This window comes from Mytilus galloprovincialis, chromosome 8, assembly GCF_965363235.1.
Source record: "Mytilus galloprovincialis chromosome 8, xbMytGall1.hap1.1, whole genome shotgun sequence".
In the NCBI taxonomy this organism is placed as follows: domain Eukaryota; kingdom Metazoa; phylum Mollusca; class Bivalvia; order Mytilida; family Mytilidae; genus Mytilus; species Mytilus galloprovincialis.
Genome location: NC_134845.1, coordinates 58,193,311 through 58,205,285, shown reverse-complemented (window position 1 = coordinate 58,205,285; position 11,975 = coordinate 58,193,311). Strand labels below are relative to the sequence as shown.

The 11,975-nt window shown below is 32.5% G+C and overlaps 1 protein-coding gene and 1 long non-coding RNA gene across 3 annotated transcripts; both read left to right on the top strand.

Annotated features, from left to right (window-relative positions):
- Positions 1-1,126: 1,126 nt before the first annotated feature.
- On the top strand, positions 1,127-4,965 carry LOC143043417 (uncharacterized). 2 transcript variants are annotated; one of them, XM_076215730.1, is made up of 4 exons: positions 1,127-1,245; positions 2,742-2,957; positions 3,808-3,923; positions 4,779-4,965. In XM_076215730.1, exons 2-4 carry the CDS (start codon positions 2,816-2,818, stop codon positions 4,875-4,877), a joined length of 357 nt encoding a protein of 118 aa, XP_076071845.1. In that variant the 5' UTR covers positions 1,127-1,245; positions 2,742-2,815; the 3' UTR covers positions 4,878-4,965. The 2 variants fall into 2 exon arrangements, with proteins under 2 accessions (XP_076071845.1, XP_076071846.1); XM_076215731.1 differs by having other exon boundaries at positions 2,739-2,957.
- Positions 4,966-10,704: 5,739 nt separating this feature from the next.
- On the top strand, positions 10,705-11,571 carry LOC143043416 (uncharacterized). Its single transcript, XR_012968374.1, has 2 exons — positions 10,705-10,828; positions 11,475-11,571. It is a non-coding gene; the product is annotated as an uncharacterized LOC143043416 (long non-coding RNA).
- The last annotated feature ends 404 nt before the right edge of the window (positions 11,572-11,975 follow it).

Sequence of the window (11,975 nt, the reverse complement as noted above, 5' to 3'; positions counted from 1 at the left end):
TTATACAATTTAAAGCTCTATAACATCATGTAAATTCATGTTTTTACGACATATCAATTTGACTTTAGGATATTAAATTTGTTCTTGTAATCCTCTGGAAATGGTACCCCTGAATAGATGTATGTTTAATTTAACAAAAAAATAGCACCTCATGTTGTGGCTCACCATCTTTGTTGCAAGTTCACTGCTTTCTACTTTGATATTAAATTAATAAAGAGATCCATTTTGTTACACCTTATGATCAATTAATTTGGCAATCGTCAATGGCCGTCAGAAAGGTTTAAACACATCAGTTGTATGACCTGCTAGTCAAATGCGTTTTGTTAAAATATATTTTTTTCACTGTTTTGGTTTTGTGAAAAATGTTGTTTGTGCTGTATTTAGACGCTCCTACAACGAAATTTGTTACATGCACACGTATAAAAATGCGATTTTCATCCAACGCAATCATTTTAGGGACGACATCAAAAGTTCAATGTAGGATAAAAAACTTAATTCACATAGTTTCCCCCCCCCCACCCCCCTCTTAACTTAATTTGGGAAAAATTGATTTACCAATAGGGATATATGTAAAAATCGATTTTAGATATACAAACTTGCACAATTTTAACCCCCCCCCCCCCCCCCCCAACCCCAAACTATTTGATTTAAGTTTTTTATCCTACATCGATCTTTTGATGTCGTCCCTTAATTTAACGAAGTGTAACATAGAGACGTATAAAACTAATTTTGTCATTATCTGTGAAACAGAGACATGTATTGAAAAAGAGTCTAATTTTGTCATTATCTGTGAAACAGAGACATGTATTAAAAGCGAGTCAACTAGTTTGTGATTGTGTTAGTAGAAATTTAAAAGGGATGATTTCAACCTCAGCACTATAAACTTTTGTTTTGATAGTTTATGGAAGCTTAGCAGTAAGCCTATATTAATCAAATCATGACCGGAAATACAAACCCTGTAATATTGAATAAACTGGAGGATCTGTACTCCATATTCCGGCGTTGCTTCGTATAACTATGACTTTTAAAACATAACTTGTATTTTGAGTATCCTATTTATGTGACAATATGATAGTTATTGATGATATGCAATATATATATAATGTAAATTTTAATTACAGCTATATTTGATTATAATTCTGGTATGCCTTGTTCAAAGAAATTGTAAAGCAAATATCATACCGGAACAGAACCCATTTGATCAGCGGTCAGATATTGTTATTATTGGTGACAGTGGAACTTTAGGTAAAATTATTTATTAACGATTCACATTTATGAAACTTGTCTCGTAGCAATGTATATAAACTCATAGATACCAGGATTGAAATTTTATATTTGCGCAAGAAGTACGGTTCGTATATAAAAGATGCATCAGTAACGCTCGAATAAAAAAATGTTAAAAAGATCTATTCCTGAGGTCGAAAAGCCCTGGTGTTTCAAAAATTCAAAGTTTTGTAAACAGTTAATTTATGATTATGAACATATCAATGATAACTCAAATCAACATAGAAGTGCAGCATACTGATACCCTCGCGGAATTGAAACTCCACCAGCAGCTACAAGTCACTACTGTGATTTACCAAGTTATGCGTATTATATCTGTAGCATCATAAAACGTTAACATTTATATTTATCCTTGTGGAAACCGTGTATATTTGATATTAGGTTAGTAGGGAGGTGGGGCTTATTTCATACACGGTTAGTAGTGGAGTTACGTCCCTTTATATTCCATATAAGGTAGTAGGGAGGCGGAGCTAATTTCATACACGGTTAGTAGTGGTGTTACGTCCCTTTAGAAAAACAAAACAGTACTTAGAAAAAATCTTAAAGGTTTCAACAGACGAAGAAATTGATGATTAAGATTGAAATAAATTTATAAAACACTAAAAATCTAACAAGTTGTCATTGTTGGCATATGTTTTTGTAGGATCAATGGAGTAGTTTCTGAATCATGTTAAGGCTAACTGTAATGAAGACTTGCTCATTTTGATAGGTCACTGGTTTAAATTTTACACGTTAAGATAGTCGGTAAGATAAATTCGTATTGCTCTCACCCTATATGGTATTTACTGACCCCATATATACCGTATTAGGTCACTAGCACACTATGTAACTCATGATACTAGGTGTTTTTAAACCTTTACCATATACATGATCATAGGGTACAGACATAACCAATTTAAATGCATAAAACTGTATAGATACTATGTAACTAGTCATCTGTATCTGTAATATGTTCGAATTGATGTATAAAGACGCGAAATACAAAAACTCCTTCATATAGAAATGTCAGTTTGAAGGGACTTGAAAACATATCTAATACTAGTCATGTATGTTTGAAAATTTCTTAGCTGTTCCTCTAAATGTTTTTTCATGTTTCATTCTGAAAAAGAATCTACCTTTCATATGTAAATCTATGTCGAGCTTCAAATATCTGTTCTGTCCTCAGATATATATCCCGTGATGTCATGAAACTCAAATATGTAAATCTATGTCGAGCTTCAAATATCCGTTCTGTCCTCAGATCTATATTCCGTGATGTCATGAAACTCATATGTATATTTTAGTTTTATAAATAAAAGCTTAATTGTCATTCTGTTTTCAAATTTGAAAAATAAGACAAACTAATATGACAAAGGCAAACTTAGATTCTGTGAAATACAAAGATCATGAATACTTCTTGGCGTTTCGTAAATAAATCATTTATTTCTCATTTACGGAAACCAGATTTAATTTAGTAGGTGATACTGCAGTAGACACAGGATCAGCTTTTGGATTTCTTCCCATCCCTTTTGTGTCGATTGCAATACTCCTGATGGCAATGGGAATGTTGACTATGCCAAGTACTGTAACTAGTGGACCAAGTGTTGTGCCAAGACCTATTGCATCAAGACCTGATGTGCAAATAGCTGTTCCGGCAGCTACACCAGCACCTGCACCCACACCTGCACCAACAAGTAAGTATCAATGTTCAATGAACCTTTATCTTCGGAAATTTTGTGGAGATATCAAATTGCATTCTTAGCCAACGACAAACCAAGAATGATTACTGCTTGTAATTACTGGGGTGGGATATTATAATTTTGCGAAACGTGATACGAGCATAAAATTTGGTACAAAGGTAGAATAAATTATAATAAATAAAAAAGAGCCGCTGGCTATTATTTTTTTTTCTTCATATTTTCAAGATGGCCACCGCTCATTTTACAAACGGCGTCATATCAAACTAGCTACACTTCGTGAATCCTTTGAAAGCTGTGTTGTAGGTATAATCCAATGTACATTTGGATAAATAGTTAATTCAAGTTCCTTATGTACGATTGGCAATCCATTATTACAGAAAAAGTGACTTCCGGTTCAAAATTGGCACCAAAAACGTCAAAAAAGTCATTCACCACTTCTTTACTGATTTCCTAAATGACATTAGTCAATACAATTGGCTCTTAGATATTAAAAGTATACTTCTCTTCATGTCACACTAGCCGCTCCTCCTCAATCATTATCGTTTAGTTAAATTAGTTTGCCATTTTTGGGGGGGGGGTAGATACATCTTTTTCCTTCTTTGTCTTTGACAACTTCTTTTCATGTATTGTCTCACATTAAAGCTAAAATACGCTTTTCCTCAGTCATTCAGATTTGATCTAGAAAAGGTGACCTAAGTAGAGATAACTTATTAACATACTTAAGTTTTAATTTGAATCCTATGAATTTCGTATATTTACTTTGTTAAGATGATTTAAATATCAATTTAACTTTATGTTGTTGCTTTTCGTTCAAAACATAACTCATATTTTGTAATATGAATAGCACCATGTATTCCAACAAATTGCCCTGCAGATTATACATTGTTAGATGACCAAACAGCTAGTCAAAATTGTTACTTATACAGCGGAAATACTGAGGAAGTTTGGTCTGATGCCCTGGTGAGTATTTTTTATCAGATTAAAAAAATATTACACTTTCAGATCAAATTTAATATACCTAGTAATTCTATTCTCGAATTTAGTTTTTGAAAACATTTATCTTGAATACAAACTTCCGTATTATGAAAGCTAAAATTTTGAAAGTATGAAGCATGATTCTAGACTTATTTGATTCCAATGAGAAAATATTAAAAAAACTAATCCATGCATACTTGCCTCCATTTCAAAAAAAATATATATTTGTAAGAACTCAACATTAACTATTATTCATGCATTGCTATCTAAATGTTGACACTGTTTATCGATAGAACAAAATAAATAAATGACTTTACCTAAGATACTTTTCGCCTTCATTAATTGAAAAAAAATATCAAACACCTAACCGTACACATATTTTAATGAAGATAATTGATGTAAGTATTTTCAGAGCAGAACATATCATCACGTGTCATACCCTTAAAATACAAACAAATACAACCTTTTCTGCCATTCCTTTAGATGTTGCATGCTTCTCACAAGTAGGTTCTTGCAATGTGAATTACAAGACATAGGAGGTTTACATCAGTATGAACACAAATAGGAAAAGACGTCATTAATGAAATGGAAGACTTGTGTCTAATCCATTTGTCCTTTTTTAACAATAAAATACGTTAAAACTTGCAAATTAAAAATGATTTAAAAAAAAACAAACAATATAAACTGAAAGATTCGATTAGCAATACTCGCAATACCGATACTCGAAAATGTACGGTATTAATTATTGATCATGCTTTTCTAATTTTAAGGCATAACATCAATGTATCATTTCTTGTTTTATGTATGAAACTGCATATGTGTCTTGTTTTCAAATTTTAGAAGGTGTGTACCTTGACACCAGGAGCGTACCTATGGAGGCCAAATACACGAGCAGAAGCTGATGCTGTCAAAAATAAGTTTACTATCGGTAAGTTATGAGTAAAGTAATTGATTTTTTTTGTATTTATGTATGAAAAACAATATCGACTATGCCATGTATTTATTGAGGAAGCACTCCCAGTAACATATTCTATAAAAAAGGAAAAAAAGCATGTATCAGTTTTAAGCATATGCCAATTAAATACAAGTATCGAGACACCTATATTTGTGTCATCTATTTGACTGACATGCTTTAACGTAAAAGATTGATAGATCATGAACTTCTATTTCGGTTACTCATTTTTTGATTTTGGTAAAGAGTAAAAAAGTGTCATGACTTAAGATGAAGATTGCGTTTCTCAAGCTTTAATTATTTATCCAAGATGCAATTCTTCTTATCTTTTTGTTTTATACATGTAGTTTTATCACCATACAAGGGCGACAAGTTGCAAACTATCTTCAAAGTGTCAAGAAACTTAGATAAATACTAGGAATAGTTGATAGCCAATATTAAGTACTGACTTTTGTAAATTTTGCTGTAAATTTTGCTGTAAAATGACTAAGTTCCCAAATCCGGAATAACATGAAAAATGTGGGATCTTCAAATAGTAATTGCAGCACGTTAAGATATGTGTAATTTTTTCATGATGTTTCAAGGATCTTGACTAAAAAAAAATATTGAAACTAACATTGAGCTAGTTTTTGTCGTGCCTTCGACTTTTGTCGCAGAAAGCTCGACATAGGGATAGTTAATTCGTCGGCGACTGGGTTAGCCTACTTATTAAACGCTTTATTTTTTAGAAGGTAGAACACATGAATGCTTCATACTTTATATATATATGACTGGTGTTACGAAGTTTCCTTCTGTAACATGACCATTGTCCTTGACCTAATTTTCGTGGTTTATTGACTACTTGAAAAATAAGTTCAGATTTTTTGTAATGTTAATTTCTCTCTTATTATGAGAAATGGGATAACTATAGTTGGTAAATGCGTACATTGCAAGGGCCGGCAGACAGTTTTCACTTAACCTCGACCTCATCTCATGGATCAGTGAACAGGGTCATGTTTTGGTGGTAAAGTCCATATTCCAGATACTATAGGCAAATGTCTAGTATATTTGGTTTATGGAAGGATTGTAAGGTGTACATGTCCAACTGGCAGATATCATCTGACCTTGACCTCATTTTCATGGTTCTGTAGTTATAGTTAAGTTTTGTGTTTCGGTCGTATTTTCTCATACTGTATGCAAAAGGTCTACTATATTCAGTGTATTGAATGATGGTAAAATGTACATGTCCAAAAAAGAGGGACGAAAGATAATAAAGGGACATTCAAACTCATAAATCTAAAATAAACTGACAACGCCATGGCTAAAAATGAAAAAAGACAAACAGACAAACAATAGTTCACATGACACAACATAGAAAACTAAAGAATAAACAACACGAACCCCAACAAAAACTAGGGGTGATCTCGGGTGCTCCGGAAAGGTAAGCAGATCCTGCTCCACATGTGGCAACCGTCGTGTTGCTTATGTGATAACAAATCCGGTAAATAGTCTAATTCGGTAGGTCACATTCATGAAAGGGAAGGGATTGTAGTTACGACGTAAGGAACATATCCGATATCATTTGTGAAACGGTTATTCCATAACGGTTAACCAACTCATGATGGCGTCCGTAAACTTTACGAAGGGATGATTTCAACTTTACCATTTGAAACTATTGGTTTAATAGCTTCCTTGTGAGTAGAAAACCTCTATCAAGAAAATCGTTATAGGAAATGCAAGCACGGGAATATCGTATCAATTGGGAGATATATACCCCGTATGCAGGTGCTGCTGGAATGTTGCTACTTAGAAATGGAAAGATCACAATTGGAAAGCTGAAATCATCTCTTTTGTAGTAAAGTTTTGTTTTCAACCAACCCTCATTGTCAATTTTTAGATGTAAGTCAAGATATGAGGCCGACTTAACTGTATCGGTAGCAGGGTTTCCGCTGGCGGTAAAAATAATAATTGTGGCGATAAAAATTCGTCATTTGCGAAAGAATTTGGCGAAAGAAATATATATAACGATTTTTTTTCCTCCATCTTGTTTATTTACTTTTTTCAAGTTTCTCGGACTTTACCCGATCATACTCGGAATTCACCTTGACCTCATTAAGATTTGGGCAGAAAATCAATAATCAGCTGACTGCATTTTATAACTATCGACAACAAAGGACTGATTAATAAAGGTTTTATAACTATCAACAACAAAGGACTAATTAATAAAGGTGTTGATTGAATTGTTTGACAAAATGATATGGTTAAAAGGCTTCCTCTAAATGTCACATACAGAATTTATTTACCACTTTGCGACGCACGTGTTTGAAGCAAACATTTGACGTCTCCGCTCCTTTGAAGGATAGTTTAGAAAGGAAAGCTGCTGTTGTGACGAAAAATGTTCAAAAGCAAGAAACATTTCCGATTTAAAACTTTAATTATCCTTTGACTTAAATATAGGTAATTGATTAGGGAGACTACTTTAAAGTCGTTTGAGTGATACACGTGTTTCAAGCATAGTTGTACGTCTCAACTTTTTCATTTACGATGATCAAGAAAAAAAACTGTCGTTATGAAGAAATATATCCAAAAGGTTGGGAACAACCCCTCGAAGGAGAGTAACCCTTCAATGTAATAACCCTTCAATGAAATGGGGGATCAATTTCATGTGAGAAAAGCTTTTGTTTTGTTGTAAAAACCACTTCTTAGTACAAAAGGGCACATCAGTATTTTTCTTTTAAAGAAACTTTCCCTACGAACTATACTGGTATTATATGATCAAAACATGTCCATTAATTTTGTTATATTCAAGGACTTATATCTTCTTTATTATAAAAAGTATAGTGGCACCCTCGTTTAGAAAAGTTGTTTAAAATACAATGAATATTTTCCCCTTTTAAGTTAAAATATTCTATTGTTTTAATGTAAACGTTTAGTGTTTATTCATTGAAATGTAGACACTAAAATAAGTTTGAGACAATAATCATAGACACAATGGGGCAAAATCGTCTTATTTAAGGGAGGGGGGTAGAAAAAAAGGTAAATTTTAAACAAAAATGACATTTATGTTACTTGGCGAAAAAAATAATAAAGTGGCGAAAAATATATTGTTTTGGCGAAAGAGGTGGCGAAAAAAATAATTGACCCAGGGGAAACCCTGATCTGTAGTATCCTTTATCTCTAGTTTGTTGGGATAGATGCGTTCATTATAGTCACCAAATTTTGAATTATTTAGTGAAAGTCCAAAAGTTTAAGGCAAACCATTCAACAATCTTTTGATTCCAAAAATTTCATGTAACTATTGTTGCCATGCATAAAATTAAAGCAGGAGTGGTTTACCAATGTCAAACAAAATTTATCGATTAAGAAGACAAATCAGTAAAAAAACAAACTATGTCACATTACAGACTATAACTACCAATCGTATCGATTTACACATGTATGATGGTGAACACTTATGTAGTATCGACTTAAGTCGCCTTCTTAATAACTCTGTATTGTTTAACTGACTTGAATAATAAATCTAACTATGATACTAATTACAATTCTATTCTTCTGAAGGAGATGATGTATTTATATGGACTGGCGCAAATAGTCCTACTCATGACGAGAATTTTGTATTTGCCGTTGACGGTGCTGCTCTTTCTTTGTTAAATCTTCCATTTGGAACCTGTAAGTTTTACTATCTAGGATGATCGAGTAAAGAAATGTGTTGTTAAAATGCTTTGTTTATACGACTAATATTCTGGTGTTATTGGATGTGCAAGCAAGAAATTGGAACAAAACTAATTATATATGTCAAAGTAACAATGACCAATTTACACAAAAAAATGGACACAACGATTTCAACAGTAAGTCTTCAAAGTATACAGTATTTCTGCTGTTATCTGCTCTTTCGTCGGGTATTTGTCTCTTTAACGTATGCTCCATTTTTATTCTCAATTTTACTAAATGGTCCTGAGCCAATATAAGCAGGTCAGTAGTTTTTAACTTGAGAGAAACAAAGACTGTAAGACTTCCATCAGATTCCCTGAGATAGCTCAACGATATAATGGATTACAAAATACCACCACAAACAAGTTTACTGATTTGAAACTTACAAATAAACGTGTGGCTAGGGGAAATCAGTTGATAACATTAACGGGTGATCAGTATTTGATTTGAAAATACACATACGATTCAGAAGATAAATCAAATCAGCGCAATCAAACATTCAAACAACAAAAGGAGCAATATTAGTCAAATGGTACACCCTGGAATAGGAAACAATCAGTTAAATAACATTTAAGAAGACTATTCTGTGATCTTCAGAGCTTAGACGGGAACATGTCGCTGGTAGTGAGTTGATTAACAGAGATGATGATGACTATCTAACGTATGAAGGGTTGATTTCTGAGATTTTTCCTTAAACTTCTGTTCGAGCAGTTTTTATAAAAGCAGCACAACATTGCAAATGTTGACCGTATAATGTGAACATGCTAGAGCATTACATATCAATTATGTGTTATATATATATATATATAATCTATCAGAGTTTTCAACGGTTAACCAGTTAACCGTCGGAAGGATCGAAACCGAAAACGCTAACCGGTTAACCGGAATTTTTTTCAATTTTAATAGATTTGATATAAACATGACTTTGTATTGAAATCATTGAATAATTTAGTTCTATTTCGTCGTGGTTATTAATTTGTTAGACAAATTGTCCAAAATATTGATTGCTATCCAAAAATCTAAAGTTAATTAGAACTAAGACAACTTATCTATCACCTCTGGACAAGATCTTAATTAAACATAATTAGTATACAAGGTTTTTTTTAAACAGTAATTTCAAGTCAGAAATTCGATTTTTTTACGAATTACTTAACTATATTTTTGATATTATACAGCGTAGACCTTCATCTGAATGTGCGATCGCCATCGTGCAAGGCTTTGTCTACTTAAACAAAGTGACAACTAAAAAGAGTAATTTGCATATTAAGGCGAACGTTATTATTGTATGCTTGGTGGTACGAGTAACACACTTAATCTGTTCAAATTAAAACACTCCGTATTTTTGTAACACCAAGAGAAAATTAAAGATTCATCGGTTCAAGACATTTTCATTATTGTCTTTTCCATCTGAAGTTATCACAAAAGCCATAGTAGATACGGTAGTACTATTTTATTCATAGTCAAACCTCGCCAGGAATCCTCTCAGACAATGCCAAGGGAGAAACGTCAATTTATTGTATTATTAAATACGTAAATTTGTAGGGTACTAAAGATAAGGTCATCAAACATCAACTTCACGAACAATCGCTTAACCGGTTAAACTGTTCTATTTGACAACAGCAATATGTATGTAAAAGCAGAGGATATTTTACTGTTGAGAAATGAGAAGTTGACGATTGGAAATCTGAAATCATTACGTTTTTAATCGACTCCTTGCAGTTTGCCAGACATTGGCCAGAAGCTATTTGATATGTTCGTATGACATTGAAACTGTTGCATGCATAAAAGTCAAGTGATACAAAAAAGGCTCATAGACACTCGACAAATTAATAATGTGATCACTGCTCATTAACAAGCCTATCATTGGTAATTATTGTTTTGTAAAATGCCAATTTAAAACATTACGAATCATGCAATCGACATCGAACTCTTGTGAAATTATTAATATTTATAAGTTAAAATCTTATACATCTGTTCCTTTAAATGACAATTCACATAAGTAGATGGTATTTCTCGTCAAAGTTTGCTAGATTATCCACTACTTACCGTTAAAGGTGGTGAAAGAACCCCATACTTCCTTAAACACTAATGTATAGATAAATACTTTTGTTTTACAGTAGACGGCGATGGTCAACTTGGAGAGGACTGTGTCCAAATAGAATTTGACACAAATGACAATCCCAATGACTGGCAATGGGAAAATGATGACTGTGATGACGATTTTCGATATATTTGTGAACTTCCGAGGGTTAGTATTAAGGCGGTTTGCTACTCAGTTTCAAAATAACAAGCTTTTTATAACACTAGTATATATTGATAGGGGATTAATAAAAGAATCAATGTGCTTTTTTTCGATATATAAGCCATTGACATTTTTTCCGGAAAATGTTCTCTCTTGATTTGTCTTAGCTTTATCATTGACAAGTTTAAGCTCGCAAACACTATTAAAAAATAACAACGATTTTTTTTAAAACTGATACAGGTGGCTTATAATGATACATGTAAAATATTTATAAAAAGAAAAATGGGGGGGGGGGGTGGGGGTGGGGGGGGTCAATGAGCAATTCTTTTAAGGCATTCAAATGGATAAAACTAGAGGATTCCGAAAATGTGACAAAAAATCAAAAGCTTGACAAGCGAACTTCCTTAACATTGTTTTTGAAGTTTCTGAAAATAGTGAATACATCTTGTATATTATATTTGAGATGCTGGAGCAAGACCACTCGTGTACACCATCATATTGATAATAGTAAGGAATTTTCTGAATTTCTGAACAAAATTTAAATTTGATTATATTGATCATTTTTGAATATTTCATTTCAATTTAATTATACGAGCTAATTTTACATATGTTGTTATATTTAAATTAAACTATATGTTAATTTTTCTTTCAGAAAACCTGTCCGTAGAAGTGTATGTAGCCGTTGTTATATTCCAATGGACGACAAATATTTCTTATCCTTAGCTAAATAAAACCACAACCAAACTAGAGTCATATTGTTAGTGTTTTTTAATTTGTCTTAGTCTTAATCAATCAGTGACAGTTATTCCTCGAATCTCTTTAATTTAAAAATATGAGATGTGGGGCGATTGCCAATGAGTAGACAACTATCCATCAAAGCTCAAATGAAGTGGATGTAAGCAATTATTGACCACCGAGCGGCCTCTAATGTGACAAAAACATACCGATTTGTTATAGTTAAATCGATTTAAGACTTATAATAGCGGTATATTACTATTGCATTTTATTATACAATATAGTCAGCTATGTATTATAGGAACAGACATATAAAATATAAAATAATTCATTTCCGAAAACAGCTTATTTAATAAAAAGCATCTTTCAAGAATGTGCATAGATTCTGAACACAATCAAGCATATATTCCTTCCATAG

Excerpts from the sequence above, each read along its gene's own strand:
- LOC143043417 (XM_076215730.1), top strand. The coding sequence starts at position 2,816 with ATGGCAATGGGAATGTTGACTATGCCAAGTACTGTAACTAGTGGACCA. Across the intron at positions 2,958-3,807 it reads ACCCACACCTGCACCAACAA|CACCATGTATTCCAACAAAT; the intron begins GTAAGTATCAAT and ends TAATATGAATAG. Across the intron at positions 3,924-4,778 it reads AAGTTTGGTCTGATGCCCTG|AAGGTGTGTACCTTGACACC; the intron begins GTGAGTATTTTT and ends TTCAAATTTTAG.